This window comes from Setaria italica, chromosome IV (genome assembly GCF_000263155.2).
Source record: "Setaria italica strain Yugu1 chromosome IV, Setaria_italica_v2.0, whole genome shotgun sequence".
Taxonomy (NCBI): Eukaryota; Viridiplantae; Streptophyta; class Magnoliopsida; order Poales; family Poaceae; genus Setaria; species Setaria italica.
Genome location: NC_028453.1, coordinates 39,120,888 through 39,142,534, shown reverse-complemented (window position 1 = coordinate 39,142,534; position 21,647 = coordinate 39,120,888). Strand labels below are relative to the sequence as shown.

The 21,647-nt window shown below is 43.7% G+C and overlaps 4 protein-coding genes and 1 long non-coding RNA gene across 6 annotated transcripts; 1 reads left to right on the top strand and 4 right to left on the bottom strand.

Moving 5' to 3' along the window:
- Positions 1-766: 766 nt before the first annotated feature.
- LOC101767594 lies at positions 767-1,583 on the bottom strand. Its single transcript, XM_004966333.3, has one exon. It carries the CDS (start codon positions 1,477-1,479, stop codon positions 1,147-1,149), a length of 333 nt encoding a protein of 110 aa, XP_004966390.1. The 5' UTR covers positions 1,480-1,583; the 3' UTR covers positions 767-1,146.
- A 6,979-nt stretch (positions 1,584-8,562) lies between these two features.
- LOC101766922 (peptidyl-prolyl cis-trans isomerase CYP19-4) lies at positions 8,563-11,001 on the bottom strand. 2 transcript variants are annotated; one of them, XM_004966331.3, is made up of 7 exons: positions 10,781-11,001; positions 10,445-10,514; positions 10,034-10,081; positions 9,925-9,948; positions 9,315-9,497; positions 9,062-9,137; positions 8,563-8,937 (listed from the first exon to the last, which is right to left on the bottom strand). In XM_004966331.3, the coding sequence occupies exons 1-7, from the start codon at positions 10,901-10,903 to the stop codon at positions 8,799-8,801; spliced, it is 663 nt and encodes a 220-aa protein (XP_004966388.1). In that variant the 5' UTR covers positions 10,904-11,001; the 3' UTR covers positions 8,563-8,798. The 2 variants fall into 2 exon arrangements, with proteins under 2 accessions (XP_004966388.1, XP_004966389.1); XM_004966332.3 differs by having other exon boundaries at positions 10,796-11,000.
- A 621-nt stretch (positions 11,002-11,622) lies between these two features.
- LOC101777039 (peptidyl-prolyl cis-trans isomerase 7) lies at positions 11,623-13,121 on the bottom strand. Its single transcript, XM_004967225.4, has 6 exons — positions 12,943-13,121; positions 12,743-12,790; positions 12,621-12,644; positions 12,234-12,416; positions 12,047-12,122; positions 11,623-11,903 (listed from the first exon to the last, which is right to left on the bottom strand). Exons 1-6 carry the CDS (start codon positions 13,091-13,093, stop codon positions 11,744-11,746), a joined length of 642 nt encoding a protein of 213 aa, XP_004967282.1. The 5' UTR covers positions 13,094-13,121; the 3' UTR covers positions 11,623-11,743.
- A 3,006-nt stretch (positions 13,122-16,127) lies between these two features.
- LOC111256937 lies at positions 16,128-16,680 on the top strand. The gene is made up of 3 exons (XR_002677195.1): positions 16,128-16,145; positions 16,456-16,477; positions 16,642-16,680. It is a non-coding gene; the product is annotated as an uncharacterized LOC111256937 (long non-coding RNA).
- A 2,993-nt stretch (positions 16,681-19,673) lies between these two features.
- On the bottom strand, positions 19,674-21,520 carry LOC101766502 (peptidyl-prolyl cis-trans isomerase CYP20-1). Its single transcript, XM_004966330.2, has 7 exons — positions 21,246-21,520; positions 21,073-21,154; positions 20,723-20,770; positions 20,597-20,620; positions 20,290-20,475; positions 20,107-20,182; positions 19,674-19,952 (listed from the first exon to the last, which is right to left on the bottom strand). The coding sequence occupies exons 1-7, from the start codon at positions 21,345-21,347 to the stop codon at positions 19,790-19,792; spliced, it is 681 nt and encodes a 226-aa protein (XP_004966387.1). The 5' UTR covers positions 21,348-21,520; the 3' UTR covers positions 19,674-19,789.
- Between the last annotated feature and the right edge of the window lie 127 nt (positions 21,521-21,647).

Sequence of the window (21,647 nt, the reverse complement as noted above, 5' to 3'; positions counted from 1 at the left end):
TATGCTTGCTGGTATGAATTTGTGTAGTACAAGTAATCATGATCACAGTAAGCAGTCAAGTTACCAAAATAAATGAATAAATGTTCAATTACATTGTGGGGCCATTGTAAGCTTGGGACTTGGACGACCTTAAATCTGTACATCGCTGAAACAGCATGTCCAACTTCAAATGACAATCTGATGATGCATATTATCACGACTAAGGGGTACTGCTTATACTAGTGAGCAAACAGTTCCCTTGGGAGGACAAGTAGAAATTACACCAAACAATGGCGCAGTCCTCAATATGGCATACTAATAACAAAAGGTACATGGCTATCCATTAGCTACTCATCTCTCATGAAATGCCTTTCAGCACACTGTTTAGGAATCCATGTTGTTGGATCTAGGAAACAACTAATACCTATGCAAAATAGTAAATTTTGTTTAACGACGAACTCAAGACATGTGTGGAGGAACTCAGTCACTATATGAACAAAGAAATGTTCTTGGACCATTGACTGCAACTCCAAAACTTGCATATCACTCAAACAGATGGACAACTGCTCTTCAGTTAGTCACAACATTGCTACTTGTTAAAGGTGAGTTTTTTTTAAGGTAGAGATACAAACAACTATCCCTTGGGAAACAGAAGCAATTATCCTCAAGTCCAAGGGAATAAGCAAAACAAGTGAAGAAGTGGCTAGCCTTGACAATACATAACTATTTACAGCTGACAAGATAAGATCTGACTCATGAAACCCTAACGGTAGCAAACACCCAACAATTGCCAAAACAATAATTAATTGACGAACTTTACTTGCCAGTAAGAGAAAATAAACAAGCCACAGATTTGTGCCACCGAACCCGATCAACATTAGCAGTACCATCAGGTCGCCGGCATCACAGCCAATCAACACATACTTAAACGTGCCGAGTTGCCGGCGACGAGATTTAAACAAACAGCAGCGAAGCCATAGCCACGGATATAGTTAATTAACACGTCTTTCACATGACACATGTAGCAGCAGTAACGAAAAGCAGCAGCAGACTAGTAGCACACCACAGGCCAGCAGCGGCAGCCGCCACCGATGGATTAATTATAGATCGGGTTGGTGGATATGATTGGAATTGAAGGGAATTACCCCAAGCTAGCAAGCAAGCACGCTACTTCTTGAGGCTGCCGCGGATGCCGGGCTTGGGCTTGGAGTTGGAGGAGGTGGCCTCCGATGCGACGGGGGTGGAGGAGTGGAGGTTGAGGAGCTTCTCCGGCTCGAAGGGGAGCTTGGGGTGGCGCGCCTCGTGGTGGATCTGCATCGACTTGATGTCGGGCGCCGAGGTGCGGCAGAGCGGGCAGGCCAGCTTCGCGTGGCCGCCCTTGTCCTGCCCCAGCCGGTCCGCCTGCCCCGCCTTCCCGCCGCCACGGTTCGTCGTCGCCGCGTCGATCTTCGCGGCGATCTCCTTCGCCGTGTGCTTCTTAGGCTTCGCCTTGCCCGTCATCGCCGAACCGCTCCCCTATTCTCTCTGGCCGCCGCCGCCGCCGAGCCCTTCCTAACCCTACTTGCGTTTGGGTTCTTCGCGGGGATGTGCGAGAGGATGGGGACGGACCGGGGCCGCCAATTATTAGGATCCTGCGGGTGCGCACGGCTCCTCCCCGCGTCGGTAGCCGTGCCCCCATCCGCCGTCGGATCTGGAACTCGCGGTCCTGATGGTATGGGCCCGAAATCCCAGGGTTGTGTCTCTGTATCCGGGAATTGTTTAGCGTACGTACGAGATAAAGATGCGTTCTAAAATAAAATATTTCGTTAGTGCTTTTCCAAAAAATATTTCGTGTGTGGGCCTTACCTCGTATGCCTGATACTTCCCGTGGTCATTTTTATCTTCAATTAAACTAGGATTGTGTCCGTGCGTGCTATAGAAACATTTATAATTAAATATATGAAGTATTGAATAAAGACAATAATAATGTGAAAATAAACATAAATATTAAAAAAATATTTAATCCAAAAACTTAGTTACTAAATAGGATTGCGCATGTACATTTCTAGGGGGAAGCAAATTCCTTCTTTAAGCTCAAATCTCCAACATATGAAGTATTTCTTTGCACGCATATTGTAATACAAATCATTGTCCATAAAATGGCAATTCAAGCACATTATAACCTTTAAATTGGTCATGACATTCAAGCACATAAATTGATCCCCCGCGGATGCCCCGCTAATGTACTCATGTTACATGCAGCCAAGCACGCGAGTTGCTACAATGACAAAAAAGAATATCCAGATTACACAAAATGGAATTAAAAATAACTAAAGCTGGAAGGATCCAAAAATCACAGCCGGCGTTCCGAGGACTCAACCGTAATAGTTTGCCATGAATTCTTATACCTATATGTAGTTGACATTGTGGAATGAATCCATGATGGAATCCATAAGATAATCACACTAAGCAAGGTGCGGTCCAGCTAACATGCCAGTTATCTGTCATGTTATCCGCCATTTATCTGTCATGTTATCCCTCTGCAAACAAAAAGAAAAAAATTATGTTGCATTTATCCGAGCAGACGACATTCATTGCCCCAACCCAATCTACATATAGATTGTGAAACAAAAACTTCCATGCCACTCTGGACAAAAGACCTGACGAAAATGCATCCTCACCCGGCTTCCCTTGGCAAAGCTTTAAAAAAAAACATAGCTACCAATTAGGAGACAAATTGCTATAGACAAGAAGGAATGTACTCAAGCAAAAACTAATGGCTGTTATGCAAAATCAAAGTAAGGCATATGCTTTTACATAAAACCCTACATATAAAACATTGGCAGCAAAGGGAGCAAAGCACATACGTACTGGTCCTTGCCTAATGACAGGGTTAGCAGCTCCAAGCAGTAGCTATGCAGTTGCTTTGTTAAATGTTGCTGCTAATTAGGCTCACCATCTTGACTACATGAATAAATTCTACTACTCCTACAGGAACAAATAACTATTGTTGTGTACCATGATAGCTCACTAATAACTATTAGGACAAAAACAAGTGTATTATGATATTACGTAATGATAATGTTGAAATGCTCTCTCGAACCATATGTTTGCCAAACCTGGCAGTCAGGCATCTCCCATGGGATCTCCTTTGCTCTGCGCCTCCTCAACTACAATGGAACAGCCATCATGCCCAACGCCTTAGCCTCTTAGCCTCTTCCAGTTCGAGGCATGCTCACTAATTGAATGAGAGTGCAGTTGAAGGAACACCACACACTAAGGCGTCCCTTGCAGCCAGAAAGCAATGGCAGAAGAGTGGAACCTACAGGTTCTGAAATGAATTAACAACAAAATAGGAAACATATAATAAATGGATCATTTCTGAAACAAAGGTCATTTCAGGAATAGTGTGACCCAGACAGCACACATATGAATGAATGGCCTCACCTAATATCTCAAAGGTTTTCGCCTACCGTGGTGCTCTCACTGTCTCACAGATGGTAATTGAATGGCCAAAAGCTGGTTTGTCCCTTCAAATGAACAAATAAGTTCCAAATTAGTTCACCTTTTAGCTATATGGAATCAGTGATTGATTAGTGAGAAAGATATACCTTGACTTACCAGAAGCAAATTGAAGCTATATTACAATCCAGTGTGACTGACAAACAAGAAGCAGATAAAAACTAAAGCACCCAATGTGAGATGTAGAAATTTTCAAGATTACAACATGAATTATTTAAACTAACTTGAACAGTAACACTATTTATCTCTGGCATACAATGTTAACCAAAAGAAATTAATTCATGCCACCATTAGGATCTTCAGCACACAAGATTGATAGAGGCAAAGGTGCACAATCAATTTTCCAAAAAGAAACTTGGACCTTAAATTATAATCTTAAACTATATGTAAAGCCATGTTGTATCTGTAAATCAGGATCAATCCTTCCAAAGACGTGGGAAGTACAGATAAGGCCAGGCGTAAATAATATATTGTACCATTAAAGATTGTCATAACCAGCTTTGCTTTAAGTTCAGATGGTGTAAAATGAAGGCATTGAACTGTCAGCAAATTATGAAATTTCAAATTTAAAGAGGACAAATTGTACTGAATTTTCAATTTATAATAGCTGCATAGGGCAAGCTATGATCTATGGTGTATATAGTTGTTCCTACTGAATTGATGGGTCTGCCATATAAACCTCCAAAACAAAAGACAGTAGAGAAAACAATACGGCACTTTCTTGCTCATCACGAATTTTCCTGGAAAAAAAATAAACTACCTCGTGTCTGATAAAACTTCAATCAGCAAATTCTTAAGTTTTGTGAGGACATGCAAGACATACTTAGAGGACCTGAGAAATCCGTCGCTTCATTGTGAGTTAGTCTGAATATGTAATCATCAAACCATCAGCTAAAAGTCAGTCTCTAAATAGCAATTCCATGAGAGACCAGTGATTGGAAGGAGGGCTCACTGACCTTTGCAAGGATTCACTAAATCAAACCCTGAAGAAGCAGTTCTCAGCGACTCAGCCGTCCTGTACATCCTTTGTGGCGGCCGTCGTCCTCCACGGCAGAAGCAGTCCGCAGCTGGACTCCTAGAGTCCTCGTCCACTCGTTGAAGAACAAGATGAACCCTAGCAAGATACTTCCATCCGTGGCCACCAAATTGCAGCACAAGGAGACACCATGCCTGTATGCATCATGCATATGTAGGTCGTAGAAGCATCAAAGTGGAAGCATCCATGCCGACAAGAGGAGGGGCGAAGGATGATAATCGAGCGTCTTTGTGTACCTGTAACTGCCAAGGATCATAATTAATGTTCAGGTAATTTGAACTGATATGTATTGGTTCCTCTCGGTGCTCTATAAACACATCTATTCATTTCCTCTTCTTCTTTTCTCACTACTAAATGGATATTTTCTTGATGATATGACCATGCTATGTGCTTGTAAAATAAAGAAAACACAATGACACAATGGCAAAATGTCTTAACTATATACTAAAGTATAAACCTCAATCGGTACCTTGGTTCTGATTGGTTGATTCCCAAATAGGTGATTGGATTGGCCGATTCCCTAGTCTCCTCCCCTTGCTGTGTTCTGTAAAGAAATATATAAGGCAGTATAATTAGGATTATACTAACCAGATTAGTTGATCGAAAAAGAAAGAGGTAAAGATGTTGCCTAGAACTCATGGAGTCACGTTCTCATGGACTGACGGAGGCATCATTGGTGATCGTCTTCTCAGCTTCTTGTGAATCGGATCAAATCAAATCGAGCGGGTGTTTCTGGTACTTACCCCTGCTTGCCATGGATCAAATCAACGGCTCAGCTTCAAGTACTCGCCGACGAAGCCGGAGCGGAGAGAGGCAGGGAGAGAAGAGCAGAAGCAAGGAATGGTTGCCGGGAAGCAGCAGCAGCCGCAGCAGCAGGGCGTGGTGGTAGCGGCGAAGCCAGGCGTGGTGTGGCGGCTATGGCGGGTGGTAGCGCCGTGCTGGACATGCTGCGGCGGGACTTGTCGTTGGGCCGCAAGCTCACCATGGACCTCCTCCTCCTCCACCACCGCAAGATCACGGGGAGGGCGCTCGGCGAGATCTTCCTCGCCTTCCACCATGGCAACCACGGGCGCCACTCCCCCACCTTCTCCTGCATCGACGCTAGCGCCAACTCCAGCGTGGGGGTGGGCCCTTCTCATGCCGCACGCTCGAGCACATGGTAAATGAAGAGCTTGCGGTCGGAGAATGAGTACCGTGTGCGGGGCTGAGGGAGGCTGCGGCGGCAGGCGAAGCGAGGATGCAGGGGCTGCGCCTCCACGCCTATGCATTCTAGATTAGGAGGAGAGGACGATGACGTGCGCATGGCCCACTTGTCGGTGTGGACCGATCGTAGGTGGCCGGATGCTACCGTGTGTTAGTGGATGGTCCACGGTGCACTATGTCCACGCGAAAGGGTATGGCCTTCATCTAATGTGATCCGTTGATTTTGGATCTAAAGGTCGCAGCTCCATCTTCTTCCTCCCATCCAAACCGACGATGACCAGTCGGTGGCGCCATTGTCGTGCATGGTTGGAGTTCATCGGAGAAGAGCTAGAATGATGTATGAGCAACGGATTTCGATGGAAAATACAGAAAACGAAAGAGGATGCAGCGGGGATCTCATTTTGAATGTTAGAAGGGGTCATGGTGGTGTGGCTTGACTGAGTCATGGGCACCCCCATCGGCCGCGCGAGGAGGGCCCTCCTCTTCATGTGGGCTGCGGCGTAACACCACTCGCCGGGTTGGATTGTCACCTCGTGGAGGTGTAGTACGACATAGACGGTGTTGCCGTCGCGGTTGTTACGGCAAGTTGGCAGAGATGGTGGCGCCGGGTTGTAGGAGACGATGGCACCGGGTGTTGGAGGAGTGGAGACGGTGGCGCGGGGTCGAGGCGATGTCGGCGTGGGGTCGAGGCGATTGCGTGGTCGGGGCGAGGCAACAACGAATGTGTGTTGAACGTGATGAGGGAGGGCACCTAGGGTTGGATTGGAGGGCCAGAGAGGGAGGCGTGATCGTCGTAGGAGGTGAGGGATGTCTCAGAGGGGATCGATCGGATCAACGGCGTACATGATGATTGAGGCCGCGTCGCGAGGCCACGGAGGGACGATATGCGATAGATGGCGGACCGACGGACCGAAAGGTGAACAACATACGACGTTTTTACTCGGTTTTGCTTTTTTTAGCTGTAGATAAAAGGAAAAAACCAAGGAAAAAAGTGATGAAAGAAAGTAACAACACCAACTTCCAATGAACAGCCCTCCAAGGTCATTAGGGTTTGCAACCAGAGATGGTGATCGGGGAGATGGCAGTAGGAGGTAATAAACTTGATGATGGAATCGACAGGAGCAATGGCATTGAGAGGTTTGTGCTAGCATTGGTTGCGAGCCGAGTTCCATCTGTGCAGAGGCAAATGTGAACATGCGAGGTCGTGCCAATAAAGTGCTTGACTTGAGAGACGAAGAAGATGATATCATGGAGCCAGATATTGGAGCTAGGAAGAGGTAGGAGGCCACAAGCAGGCCACTCCACTGCTAGAAACCATCGTAGGGGCAAGAGCAAGAGACAAGCTTGTTATTCATGCTAGAGAAGAGGAGGCGCCTGGATAAGATTTCCTTTTAAAAAAAGGTAAAACATATATAAGAGGGCCACTCGATTTAGAAGGAGAGGAAATGTAAGAATCAAAATAAAAACCAAAAAAGAAAAAGAAATAAGATGAAGAAGTAAATAAACAAGCACCTTGTCTTCTCTTATGATGAATCCAACTTCAACCAGCCTTGTTTGGGTTAGGAGTTAGGATTCGGGTCGGGGAAAGGGATGTGTGGGTGCCAAAATCTAAAGGAGATGGGACGGGGAAGGATATCGAATCGCTGGTAGCAGACAAGCAGTGGATGTGGGTTGTATTAGGAAGCGGTGCCAGGGGTGCCATCGGTGTCATGTCGTAGCAGTGGTCATGTGGGTGTTGGAACTGGTGGCGATGATGCCATCGGATCAGGAAGGGCAGAGTTGAGGGGGAGGGGGAGCTCAAATCTAAAAGGGGTGCGGTGCAAGGAGGGGAAAGGGGAGAGAGTAGGTGTTGGTGAGGCAAAGGCTGACAATGATGATGCTGCCGAATCGGGAGAGGTAGAGTGGAAGGTGGAGGGGAGCTCAGATCTGGAAAGGGTAGAGTGCGAGAAGAAAAGGGGAAGGAAGAGAGAGCCAGCACTGGTGAGATAGAGGCTGGTGCCAATGACACTGTCGTATCGGGAGGGCGGCTAGCGGCGATGACCGGATCTGGAGGGGCATAGTAGAGCTTAGATCTAGAAAGGGTTGGGTGCAGGAGGAGGGGAAGGAAGAGATGCAATGTGCCGATGTCGCTGCCAGACCGAGAGGGATATAGTGGAGGGGATGAAGCTCGGATCTAGAAGGTGTGAGGTGTGGGAGGAGAGGAAGAGAGAGCTAGCGATGGTGAGGTGGAGTCTCGATGGGGGCAGGATGGAGTAGGTGTGCGGAAAAATAGTGAAGAGGCTCTTGCATTAAAGTTAACACGAGAGGCCTCTCCGACTAGTCACGGCCTTTGGAAAAAGAAAAACAATTTCAAAAAAAGAAAAAGAAAAACAAATTGGATGCATATAGCTAGGATCCGGGTCCTTTCATCCTTTGTGACCGATAAATGCATAGGATAACTGTTCCAACAGTGCAGCATGTCAGTATGCTACGGCCTTCTACCCTAATTAATCACTGATTACTGTTCCATATCGACCACACTGAGGAGGATATGAATCCCCTTTCGAAATACTGCATCCCAAATGAGTCTTAGCATAATTCTAGGTTGTTGTTATGCACCTCACATGTTGCTCATGCAATGGATACCCTCGTTAATACTCCCTCTACAAAGAACGGAGGGAGTACCAAACACTGGAAGCACCTACAGTCCTCTACAAAGAGTAGAAATTAAAACTGCCCATGCTATTATCAATGCATTGCAGTCTTCTTGATAGCAGGGAGTTTTCGCCAGACTCATTTCAGTCAAGTTCATTCGATTCTCTACGCAAGAAAACATTATAACTTCTGAAGAAGGCGTAGCGGCAGAGAAGCAAACCACTGAAAATTATTCCTTCTGAGAGATCGAGACTGGAAATGATGCTGAAGCGTGAGACCACTCGCTAGTTCATCTTTAAAACTTTCCAACTAGGTAAATAAGCAAGTCGTTGTAGTAAAGAGAAACTGGCAAAGGCCAATTTCGGTAAAACAGACCACTATAGCAATTCTAGAACGACAAATGGCGACAACCTCTTATTTTCCATCAGAAGATCAGTACATCTCATCACAGTGGCAGCTCGCCGCTGTCCGCTATGATAACCTTGCTCTTTGGTTGCCCGCTCTGCCGGCCTTCAGCTTCAACCTTGTAAACAACATCCATTCCAGATAGCACCTTGCCAAACACAACATGCTTCCCGTCCAACCTAGCACACACAAAAAGAAAGGTCGGAAATAATTAGCATACATCTTGAACAGATTAAGACAATGTTCAGTCGAAATTGGAGACATTAAGTTCACTATAACAAATATATGTGAAAAATTACTTACCAGCTTGTGGTCACAGTGGTGATGAAAAACTGGGATCCATTTGTATCTCTGCCAGCATTGGCCATGGACAGAAGGCCTGATCCAACAACCAGTCAACCAATAATTAATGGATTTAACAAGCTAATACTTGAATTAAAACATTCCTAGGCATAAATGGGATTTTTCAAGAAAACAGCTAATCAAGGTCCTAGAAAACCACTCAGACAAATCATATCTAAGTCAATAATGACAACAGGGTCACATATTTGATCACCTGGTCCAGTGTGCTTGATCTTGAAGTTCTCATCAGCGAACTTCATGCCATAGATAGATTCACCACCCCTTCCATCGCCAAGAGTGAAGTCACCTCCTTGGAGCATGAAGCTGGGGATAATTCTGTGGAATGTGCTTCCCTTGTAGTGGAGAGGTTTGCCACTCTTGCCAGTTCCCTTCTCTCCTGTATAACAAGAAAGTTGAGAGCTTAAACCATAGCCAAACAAGTGAATTGAGCCTATTTCACAGATTGTAGAACTATTCAGAGTTCAGTATGGGACCTCTTTTCGCTTTGTAATAAATAATGGCATGCTACACTTACATATGATGAATGCAAACACATGTTGTAATTTTATTGTTCATTTTCACTTTTCCCGTAAAATAAGAATAAGAATGTGGCAATACGCAAATCTGTTTGTTTTCTTGCTTGTTTGGAGAAGCATGCCTAATTTTAATTGGTTATAAACTACCTGAAAATAAGACCAAACTATTTTCTGCCACATGACAAAATGATTTTGTTTGCATGGTGCAGGTATTATTAAAGTCTGCCAAACATCCATGAGATTTATCGTCTGGAAAACAAAGGGAATGGGTAACAATAATGTTCATACCTGTGCAAAGCGCTCGGAAGTTCTCTGTAGGAAAAGTAGATGTAGGGAACATTAGTGTTTATCTTAAGATAAGAAAATAGCTATGCACTGAACAATAGGCGGAAAATACCTGCTGTTTTAGGAACAGTCTTCCCAAAAAGTCCCATGACAATCCGACCTATTAAAGTTCAGATCAAATTAACCACCAATGAGTCAATCAGTTAATAAGTGGATGAGTAATATTCATATACAAACAAACACCATATTGGCATTTCTCCTTAATATAAGTAAGACCAAAGAAATTTGATAATCCTAGTAGCAGTAATCACTCTGAATGGCATGCAACTGAAGCACATCACTTTGTACTGTAAGCATTGGTGGTAGACCAGATGACATCAATCCACGTGTGGGGAGCGCAAAGTCAGTAATGGAACCAAAATGGCTATGCAAGGTGACATCTAAAGCTGTCCTGTTACTTCACCTAGATATGGCATCGGGTGCTGATCTGACAGTGGAACAAGAGAGAGGAGCCACCACAAACCTGCGGGCTTGCCGTCAATCTCGATATCAAAGTAGACCTTGTGGGTGACCTCCGTCAGGTCCTTCTTCGCCTGAAACCCCGATAAATTTTTCCATGACGCATCCATATCGATATCCATACAGAAAAAACAAATCAGAAATCAAACACAACAGTTAGCTACTTGGATAGTTGGATCCGTATCTAACAGATTCAGACACCAGCGCAAGCGTCGCAGATAATCAAATCGACGAACAGCTAGAGCAGTAACGCGTACGAATCAGATCAGATCGCGGAAACAAACACGCAGATGGGGAGAAGGAGAGGTGCAAACTATGGGCGGGTGGGCAGGGGACGGACGAGGTTGATGAGAACCTGGGCGAGCGTCAGGGCGGCGGCGGCGAGCGCGAGCCACAGGCACACCGTAGCGGGGCGCCAGGCCGCCCGCGCCGCCGCGCTCCTCCTCCACCCGCTCGGCTGCATCACCGATCTGCTCTCCTCCTCCTCGTCGCCGCCGCCGATGAGGTCTACAGGATTTTACTAGATCTGGTTGTTCGCCACACACTGCACTGCAGTCCACGGGGGGCACGACCAAATATGGGGAGGAGAGAAGTCGCCGCGCTGGCTGACAGGTGGGGTAGACGCGAGACAGGGTCCCACATGTCAGTATGAGAGTTGGTATGCTCTGTTCATTTGTTAGGTTCAGGACAGGTTCAACAAAATTTTCATCGTTTCAAGAGAAACTCGAGTAACCTGGAAGAAACATGGTGTCATTGTTGATAAAAAGAAATATGAGCTTAAATTTACATTGAAAATGACTCAAACATAGGCGATGGAAATTGACTAGATCAATTCTTTCTTATATATTAAGCACCAATTTTTAGGGTTCTAGCCTAATGATTGTAGTGCTTTAGTAGCATCTTCAGATTCTGGGTTCGACTTCCGATGGGAGCAAATTTTCAAGGTAGGTTAAAAAAATCCTCCTCGCCGGTAAAGTTGGGGGAGGGGGGTCTGGGTTGTTCACCTTTCTTCTTAAAACAAAATCCCCCTAGTTTTTTTAATTAAGCACTAATTTTTTATCGCTCTCTAAAGAGAACAATAAGTAAACATAAAAAGTAGATAAGCAAGTAATTGTATCCGATCGAGATTGGCTCCAACCAACCAAATAAAACAGTTACTGACAACAATTCCACACACCACACTGAAAAAGAATCACGTTTGATTTTCTCAATAGGAGCGAATACAATGTGCTTCCATCAAAGACGTATATGTCCCGTCAAAGAAAAGGGGGATGTATGTGCACGGATCATCAGTTCATTATAATTACAGTTCATCATCAGGGAGCTGTCCGCTGTTAACTATGACGACTTTGGCCTTGGGCTCGCCAGTCGGCTGCCCTTGGGCTTCAATCTCGTGGACGACGTCCATTCCGTCCAGCACCTCGCCGAACACGACGTGTAGCCCGTCCACCTTCTTCGGCATCCTTTGCAAGAACAACAAACAGGCACGATCAGCCAGCACACAATCCATCTCAAAAAGGCGAAGCAAAAAAAAATCTCATGTAGAAATTGCAATTGTTCCGAGTGCCTAATGCTCATGGGCTCATGGCCATTCAGGAGGTTTTACCGGCTTCCTTTCACAGTGGTGATGAAGAACTGGGACCCGTTCGAATCCTTCCCGTAATTGGCCATGGACAGAGTACCTGCAACGCAACGCAGTAGTTGATCGGACACAGCTCCTGCTCCGTGGAAGCGTTTCTGGCTACAATAACTGGGAGTTGATGTTCATCGATCAAGCGGCGAAGGTTAGTCACCGGAGTGAGTGTGGTTGAGCTTGAAGTTCTCGTCGGGGAACACCGAGCCATAGATGGATTCGCCGCCGGTTCCGTTGAAGTTGGTGAAATCGCCTCCCTGGATCATGAACTCCGGGATGATCCTGTGGAACGTGGATCCCTTGTAGTAGAGAGGCTTCGCGGCCTTGCCAATGCCTTTCTCCCCTGCATACCAAGAGAAGTGGAGGTGCTACCGTTCACTATTCAAACGGATTTATACAGTGTTTTTAAAGATTCTTTTTGAACAAAAAAAATTAAAGGTTCTTGATATATTTGAGGAAGAGAGTGCAATATTTGTTAAAACAAGAATGTTCCTAAAAATATTTGTTCAATATTTGCCATGATGGTTAATAATTAGGAAAAGCATACCTGTGCAAAGCGCTCGGAAATTCTCTGTACAGGAAAAGAAAAGAAAAAGGTTAGCATTTCTCTCATCTCATAAGTCATGAGCAAAACAACAACACACATTTGTTGAACTGAACGAGTAGTACCTGCAGTTTTAGGGACCGTCTCCCCAAAAAGCCCCAGGATGATCCGGCCTATGATATGATATGATATGATATGACAACCAAGGATCATCCAAAAATTGATTAGAATTCAGAGCACGAAGCATCATCACTAATCGAAATGAAGGTCTCTCTAAGTCTCAGCATCGGATTTATTTTTGACAGTGTGTTCACCGTGCACGAACCTGTGGGCTTGCCGTCGATCTCGATGTCGAAGAAGGTCTTGACCGTGACCTTCGTCAGGCTCTCGTCAGGTTTAGTATGCGCCTGAACAACAACGCCGGCGAGCGCGAGCCACAGGCACAGCGCCGCCGGGCTAATCCTCCTCGACGCCATTGTGGATCGCCGACGAGCCTGCTGATCGAGGTTCTTCTTGTTCCCCCTCCTCCTGCAGCGTCCTCGATCGGGTGCTTATAAGGAGGCCTGCCGCGCTGGCTGACCGGTGGGCCAGGCAGAAATAGGGGATCGTCCTTGGAGTTCGCGGAGCTGTCGCGGGAGGATTGGCCATCTGACTGCTCAATTCAGTGCTTTATTCAGGCCATCGTTGATCTGAAGAAGGGCGCATATCTCCTGAAGTGCGGCAAGAGAGGGAACTCCAAATTCTGCGCCTTCATGCTATCATCTGTGAGTAATTCTAGTGATACGCGGATACGCCCTTGCAGATCATGATTCTATTTTTTGTTCTTAATACATGATCTATATACCTGGGGTGATAATTCTAAAGTTATAGGTACCTCATGACAATTAAACGATTATGATAACATTCGATTTTTACCAACCCAGATCAATATTTTTTTCTACAGTCTATTCAGCTAGAACTATCGAACTAGATGTTTATGCCTTGCGCTCTTTGAAATTGCTGATATGCCCTGTCACAGATAGACTGCCATGAGGTTCGAATAAGTTGGGTAGCAATTAATATATTATTCCGAACCAATTAGTTTCCGCATATTCTTTAGACTAGCAATTCCACTTGCTGAAATGTCACAGAACTGCATTTGAAGTTACTGCCACCATTCCAAGTTGCAATTCTAGAGCAGTCACATTTACCAGTATTATCCACTAATAGCCATACAACTATTTAGATTTATTTCAGTTTCAGTCAGTTGGTTCAGTGAGCCTCCTTCAGACTTGCTATCCCTCCATCTGTAATGTGTTCTGGGTGGTGTGGCCATTGTCCCTACTTGTACTGTTGCATGTTTTTTTTCATTCTGCCATGACTAATCAGAAGTGCTGCATCTTAAATTGTAATGCATGGGTTTGAATAATCAAGCTAGAAGAAGAGTAGTGAAAGACCTTGATATGCATCACCATTGCTACAATCTAAGAGACCAAGTTATAGTTCTCCATGAGATCAATTGTGTAGTATTCATTTTAAATGAGTATTCATCTGTGATCATCATACTTCAGTGTTGGCAGAGGGGCACTGGGCACGTGAGCAGCTCATCCTCACCTGATAATATTTTTTTTATATATTCAGTGTTATCATTTTTCTGTGGTCTGTGTCAACTTTTATCTTATAAGTCTTCATTCTATAGGTTTAGGTTTGTTCATTTTCAAGTATGTCGGTTTATTTTATTTTATTCTTATTATTTTTTAACTACAATGACCCTGTAGCTTCTCCAAGTCTTCCACCAAAAAGTTTTCTGAGGTTAATGTAAGTCTGTAACAAATTTCAGTTAACAGCAGCATATGGTTTTCTCAAGTATTGTTGTCAACCCATCTTATCAGTTCTTTCTCAAGTATTGCCATCAGCCCATCTTATCAGTTCTCCTTTTTGCAGTTAGTTTATAATTGAATAATAAATTTGGAGGAAAGCAGCTAGAGAGGCTAGAACCTTGTCCCTCTGCAGACTACAGGTCATTGAGGTTCATCCAGTTTTAAGTTTCTGTTTCAAATAAGAGGTTTCTTCAGTTTTCAGTCATGATTTTTGTCCAGTGTTTAGTTACATAAGGTATCATCTATGACAAACTATATACTAGCTTTTTGTTTCTTTAGTTAACACTTTTTATTTGGTAACACCTGAGATAAGAACATTTTTTTCCAATCCTATAGAGATGATACCTCAAGCAAACTATGCAGTGAAGCTACCTTTGGTTGTTTAAATAATTTATAATGGGAGATTGGGAAAGAATTTGTACAGTATTTGTAGTGTCAGTCTCTTTTATTTTCTATGCATGAAGGTTAAGCAATATCTTATGTTTTTCTAGGATCTCTAGATTAAACTATGTTGTTATGGCTACACTTGCTATCTTATCCAATTAAAATCGGTAACTGATCTCATAGTGCCTACTGAATTCCTTTTTATTACCTTTTGATGATTGCCTTCCTCATCAGTTGTTTATAGCAACGGTATTAGTTCATATGGCTTGGAATTGGCCATATTGGCCTACTTAAGTAATTGGAACCTAAGTGATTTTATTTTTTTTCTTAATACATGATCTATGTACCTGGGGGCGATAATTCTGAAGTTATAGGTACCTCATGACAATTAAACGATTATGATAACATTCGATTTTTACCTACCCAGATCAATATTTTTTTCTGCAGTTTATTCAGCTAGAACTATTGAACTAGATGTTTATTCCTTGTGCTCTTTGGAACTGCTGATATGCCCTGTCACAGATAGACTGGCATAAGGTTCGAATAAGTTGGGTAGCAATTAATATATTATTCCGAACCAATTAGTTTCCGCATATTCCTTAGACTAGCAGTTCCACTTGCTAAAATGTCACAGAACTGCATTTGAAGTTACTGCCACCATTCCAAGTTGCAATTCTAGAGCAGTCACATTTAACTGTATTATCCACTAATAGCCATACAACTATTTAGATTTGTCACACGACAAATGATGTTAGCATATTGGTGATCAGAAGTGCCTGTCAAGGTTTTCACTAATATATGATTAGGAAAAGTAGTAGCCTGATGTGTATGTTTGTGGCCATGTTTACACCCAAAACGACACCATTTTGGAACGGATAGCCATACAATTTGGTCCAATAGAACTACGAGGGGTCATTTTGTATTACAATTGTATAATTGCAGCTTATCATGTTATACGTATGTTATTATACAAAAATACACCTTTCAGTCATGGGAAAATAATTTTAATTCTCTTTTCAGGATGAGACAACATTCATATGGTATTCAAAAGGGAGGGAAAAATGTTTGAGCTTAAGCTCTGTGTCAGTTGTGGTTCTTGGACAGAAGACTGTACGCAGTTCATTTTGTAATGAAAAAGACATGTTCTCCATTATTCATTGCATACCAAAACTATTCTAAGGATTTCATAATTTTGCAGATAAAATTTCTGCGACAGCGTTGCCCGGATAAGGAGTCCCAGTCCTTATCACTTATTTACAAAAATGGCGAGCGATCACTTGACTTGGTATTTGCATTGCAACATTTTAAGTCAGTTTGCTTTGTAAGCTTGTACTGTCCATTTTTCCTTACTGGCACCATATCTTTTGTAAACTATGACCAGATCTTTTCTTCTTACAATAGTTGTGCATGCACTTCTTTTCCTGGCTGTTTTTGCATGTCTTATCTCGGCACAAATTTAATTCTTCATATAGGTGCATCTTGATTTCAGTAACCTTTGTGACTGCTGGATGAGCTTATAGTGAATTTTGGATATTTAGCTATGATATTAACACCTACCACATTTGCTTGTTAGCTTACTTTCTTTTCCTTTTCAGACATTGTTGGCTAATTGGCAAGGTACGGGCCCCTCACAGATTCTGTAATCGCCCTGCAGGCCAACATTTTAGCAGGAGGGTTTACCAATTTTTTAACTGAAACAACAACTCATTGAAATGCCATTCTCTTGAAGTATAATGTGATTTTTTTATCTTTTCTCAGTCAAATCATTCTCTGCATTTCAGGTGATTTTTTCAGTCAAATCATTCTCTGCATTAGAAGGTACTCGCCCAAATCATGTCAGCTTTAGTGTGGACTCTTTATTGTTTCTATTTATTTTGGAAATTTTGAAAGCATGGTAGTGTGGTACTATAGTATGTATGAATTTCCAAGACAAACTATCTGGGGTTTATTTGCAAACTATTGCTGTAGCAAAAAATTATGGTTCATGCCTCCTTGTCAATGCAATTATGGTCCTTGCCTCCTGGTCAATGCATTGCTCCATTATCTATGTGTTTTGGTAGTGATAAGAAATGGCACTCTAGAAAAACTAGAGTATGCAAATGAAAACTGTGTATAAAATTGAGCAATGCATATTTCCCGTAGCCCATAGGCCATGAAAGCCTGTAATATTTCAGAACGAATGTTAGTTATGTATCATGCTGAGTCTAAAAAGCAAGCATTCTTTAAGGTGGTAATAGCTAAAAATATTGAACATACATGCATAACCAAAGCATTGTGGATGTTAATCCAAAAACAAAGTTGCTCTTCATATTCCATCTTTCTAGGGTCAATCTTCTCCAGCCATTTTATCAGCATTCTGGGACACAAAGGGACCATCTGTAAAATGTAAATCAAGTTCTTTAACAAGTTTGCATCTTCTGGTGTTTGCAGTGGGGGCCTCATATTCAGGTACTCAGACACAACCATCTGTTGTTGACGAGATGTATTCAATGCCTCCACACGGTGGACAAGCAGAGACACATGCCTCTACGGAAGAGGATGGTAAATGTTGCACGTGCTTCCTTCATGCTATTATTCTACCTGTGTTAATAGGTTTGTCTCATCACTCATGTGCCAATGTTGCATTAGATTGCGATGAGAACATCATATTTGAGGACGACAAGGAAGAGGAAGATGGGCACCTTTTTGGAGGCCAAGGTACACCCTGCTGCATCTAAGTGACGCTCAACTTATCTTGTTTCAAAAATCTAACACTTCATACTCATGCTAATGATTAGAACCTGATGATTGGGAAGCTGATGAGGATGTGGATCTTGAGACGGCGAATGAAGATCCCAACGAACCTGATGTACCGGATCCATACGATGCGGTTTATGCCAATGTCCGTAACGAGACGCACATGCTCAAGCCAAAGGATAACTGCGAGCACTGCAATGCAAAGAAGTGTGAGTCCGAGCCACCTGGATTCTGTTGTCGTAATGGAAAGATTCATCTTTCCACCCCCGAGACACCATTGGAACTCGTGAGACTGTGGTCGAGCTCGGACACTGATGCTAGGCATTTCCGTGCAAACATCAGATATTTCAATGGTCACTTCTCTTTCACTTCTCTTTACTGTAAACTTGATCGTTTGACCACCGACATGAGAAATTGTGGAATTTACACATTTTGTGCCCATGGACAAATCTACCATAACATACGATCATTTGGTAAAGAGGATGGTCACGAACATTGACACCTTGAGCTTTATTTTTACAACGACGATCCGTCACTTGAGCATAGGCTCCGCAAGTGCCGTGAGAAGTCTACCCAAGAAGGTAGGGAGGTCATCTAGAGGCTAAAGGATATCTTACATGGAATTAATCCCTACTCAGAGAATCTTAGGAGTATGGGTCAGGTTGACAACCTTGAGGATTACCATGTCGAGTTGAACCTTGACCAACGGCTGGACCAGAGAACTTGACCAACGGCTAGACCAGAGAACATATAACGTGCCATTAACATCAGAGGTTGCTGCCGTTTGGATTGAGGGTAGCGAGCGTCGGGGCCAGTTCGATAATAGTGTTGTCCTCCAAGGAAAGGATAGATCGATCCATGGCATTCGGTCCTATCATGGGTGCTATGACGCTCTCTCATACTCGCTGTTCTTTCCAAGAGGTGAGCTCGGGTGGCACAACTGCATTCCAAAAGTTAGTGTGACTGAGGTTGAAGTCAATAAAGCTCGAGCGATCCGCAAGGCGCGTGCTGATGGTGGTGGTGACGATGATGCTAGTAAATTCAGATGTCTTTATAGTGTCTTTAAGCATCTTGCAATGATTTTGGCAGCTAGGAAGTTTGGTAACAGCTATCCAAACAGGCGGGCATTCCGCTACTTCTAGATTTTTCTTAGTATAATGCAAGAGTAATATAGTTTTAAACCACATTTTGGCAGTTTTTTTAAACAAACCAGCACGATAATGTGCCTATATTTGTATTAATAAAGGAGGGAAGCTTTTAAAGTATTTGGTGTCATAAGCCTGTTAGTTTACCGTATATACAAAATTCATAACTAATCAGAGTAACATACAACTATACAAAGAGCTAGTTTACCGTATATACAAAATTCATAACTAATCAGAGTAACATACAACTATACAAAGAGCGTTGGAATGCCATCTCCCTCTTCCCCTTCCTTTTTGGCTAGCGTCCCCTAACCACCGTTGAGCAACCAAACAAGCAACCAAACAGTCCTCACGAGAAATCCACGTCGGAATGAACAGGGTGGCCTCCACGACGCGAGACATGGTTCTCAACGTTTTCGCCTCAACCGTGCACCACATGCGGCTGCCTCCTGCAAACTGCATGAGTAATTAGAGGCAACAATGTCATTTCTAATAATATGTCTAAGATTTGCTAGAACTAGAAGTGCATTTATTTAGGGGTATATGGAGTATGCTTACACATTTAGCAATGTAGCATGTATTAATTCTATAATATTTGTATAGCTCGTACACACTAGCCGCATTTGACTTACATGCCATCTCAAATTTTCATTTTATGTTAAATAAGGAGTTTAAATCGAGAAAGATGACATAAATAACAGGGGCATGTGCCCCTTAAGTAAACCTATTCACAACATTTGATCATTATGGTAATCAAAGTTGGCAAGAAGGTTCAACCAACGTCAAGCAAACAAACACTTCTCAGGAAGGTATCCACATTGGGATGAACAGGGCGGCCTCCGCGATGCGAGACAGGATTCTCAACGTAGAAGAAAAGAGATCATATCAATCGCTGTTTGTTTGTTCATCAGTCCAATTTTCCAAGTAAGAAGTACATAAACAGAAGTCATTATACTCAAACTCAAACACAAACCAGCTCTGACCAAATAAAAAACAAGACCACACTGAAAACTAACACTCATGCTTCCATCAAAGATGGATCGGATCACTACAGCTCATCAGACTTGGGCAGCTCCCCACAATCAACTATGACGACTTTGGCCTTGGGGACACCAGTCGGCTGGCCTACAGCCTCAATCTTGTGGACAACATCCATTCCACTAAGCACCTTGCCAAACACAACGTGTATCCCGTCCAACTTCTTCGGTAACCTTTGCACAGAGAAGCAACAAGCACACGATCAGCAACAAACAGTAATCTCAAATAGGAGAGAAGGAAAAATCTTTTGCATAAACTATAATGATGCTTGTGGTGATTAAAAATGAAGGACCAATGATTCTCGAGGACCATCTGGAAAAGATTTACCGGTTTCCTGGTACGGTGGTGATGAAAAACTGGCATCCGTTTGTATCTTTCCCATAATTGGCCATGGAAATAGTACCTGCAACGCAGTTGGACATCAGGCATCAGCGATCGCTGATCGACTTGCTCGCTGTGAATATCTCTTGCTACAACTAAGGTTTCAAGCAGCGTAGTTATGTTAGTCACCAGCTTCAGCGTGACCGAGCTTGAAGTTCTCATCAGGGAAAATCTCGCCGTCATAGATGGAATCGCAGCCCGTTCCGTCGCCGTTCAAGAAATCACCTCCCTGGATCATGAATCCTGGAATGATCCTGTGGAATGTGGACCCCTTGTAGAAGAGTGGTTTACCGTGCGAGCCCAGTCCTTTCTCTCCTGTATAACAAGAGAGTTGTGAGGACATGGATCAGAAAGAAAGCCCATTCCTTTTTTTTTAACAAGTATATTTGTTGATTAAACTTTTGAGACATATATGATGGTTAGGAAGCATACATACCTGTGGAAATTGCTCTGAAGTTCTCTGAACAAAGAAAAAAGACAGTTAACCTTTTCGCTCATGTCATCACAAGAAAACCAACACCCGCATTTGTTGAACCAAACAACATAATTAAATTGCTAGTACCTGCTGTTTTAGGAACAGTCTTCCCAAAGAGTCCAATGACAATCCGGCCTATGACGACCCGTGACCATTCAAACGTTAGTTAGATGGGGGCATCAAGTATCAGGAACCAGCATACATACACAAATAAAGATAATACAACTAGGGAGGCAAACTAAGGCAGCCATCTTAAGATACCAAAGCCGGCCAATCTTATCAACCTCAATTTTTGGCAATGGTGAGGAAGATCATGATGAAAGAAACTTCTTGTTGCATATAAGAACATTATCCAACCATAAGCATGGCGATGGCGATGGCGATGGCATAGCATGCACAAACGGAAGAGATCAGAGGAGGAAGCCGCCGGCGCAAACCTTCAGGCTTGCCGTCGATCTGCATGTCGAAGAAGACCTTGTTGGTGACCTCGGTCAGCTCCGCGGCTGATTCTCCATGTGCCTGTGGACAGCGGAGGCATGCATCAACGAAGGGATCTCAGGACGATGCATGCAGATGGATGGATGGATGGATGGATGGACGAGACGAGCACCTGGGGTAGCATCAGGGCGGCTGCGCCGAGAGCCAGCCACAGGCACAGGGTGACGGGCCTCGCCGCCGTGCTCCTCCTCGTCCACCCACTCGACATCGTCATCGCCGATCACCTATGGTTCCTCCTCGTCGCCGATCACTCTGCTCGCCGATGAGACTCAACTTCTTCTTAAGTTCCAATTCTTCAGCGTCCACGGTCCTTGCAAAGAGGAGGCCTGACCGGTGAGCCAGTGCGTAAACTTGAAGGGTCTGTGGGTGCTGATCGCCCTGGACCGCACAATGAACTCATGCAACTGCCTGTTAGCTACAAATAGACTCTTGGCCAGTATTACAGCAAGGATAAGCAGATCACGCGGTAATCGCAGGTCACCATAACACAATTAACACCACCATGTGGCCCAGG

Coding starts and splice junctions, on each gene's coding strand:
- LOC101767594 (XM_004966333.3), bottom strand. CDS start 1,479: ATGACGGGCAAGGCGAAGCCTAAGAAGCACACGGCGAAGGAGATCGCC.
- LOC101766922 (XM_004966331.3), bottom strand. CDS start 10,903: ATGCAGCCGAGCGGGTGGAGGAGGAGCGCGGCGGCGCGGGCGGCCTGG. Junction 9,498..9,924: donor CTTCCGAGCGCTTTGCACAG/GTATGAACATTA, acceptor CTTGTTATACAG/GAGAGAAGGGAACTGGCAAG. Junction 9,138..9,314: donor GATCAAGCACACTGGACCAG/GTGATCAAATAT, acceptor TTGTTGGATCAG/GCCTTCTGTCCATGGCCAAT.
- LOC101777039 (XM_004967225.4), bottom strand. CDS start 13,093: ATGGCGTCGAGGAGGATTAGCCCGGCGGCGCTGTGCCTGTGGCTCGCG. Junction 12,791..12,942: donor GATCGACGGCAAGCCCACAG/GTTCGTGCACGG, acceptor ATCATATCATAG/GCCGGATCATCCTGGGGCTT. Junction 12,123..12,233: donor GCTCAACCACACTCACTCCG/GTGACTAACCTT, acceptor GTTGCGTTGCAG/GTACTCTGTCCATGGCCAAT.
- LOC101766502 (XM_004966330.2), bottom strand. CDS start 21,347: ATGACGATGTCGAGTGGGTGGACGAGGAGGAGCACGGCGGCGAGGCCC. Junction 20,476..20,596: donor CTTCAGAGCAATTTCCACAG/GTATGTATGCTT, acceptor CTTGTTATACAG/GAGAGAAAGGACTGGGCTCG. Junction 19,953..20,106: donor ACCACCGTACCAGGAAACCG/GTAAATCTTTTC, acceptor CTCTGTGCAAAG/GTTACCGAAGAAGTTGGACG.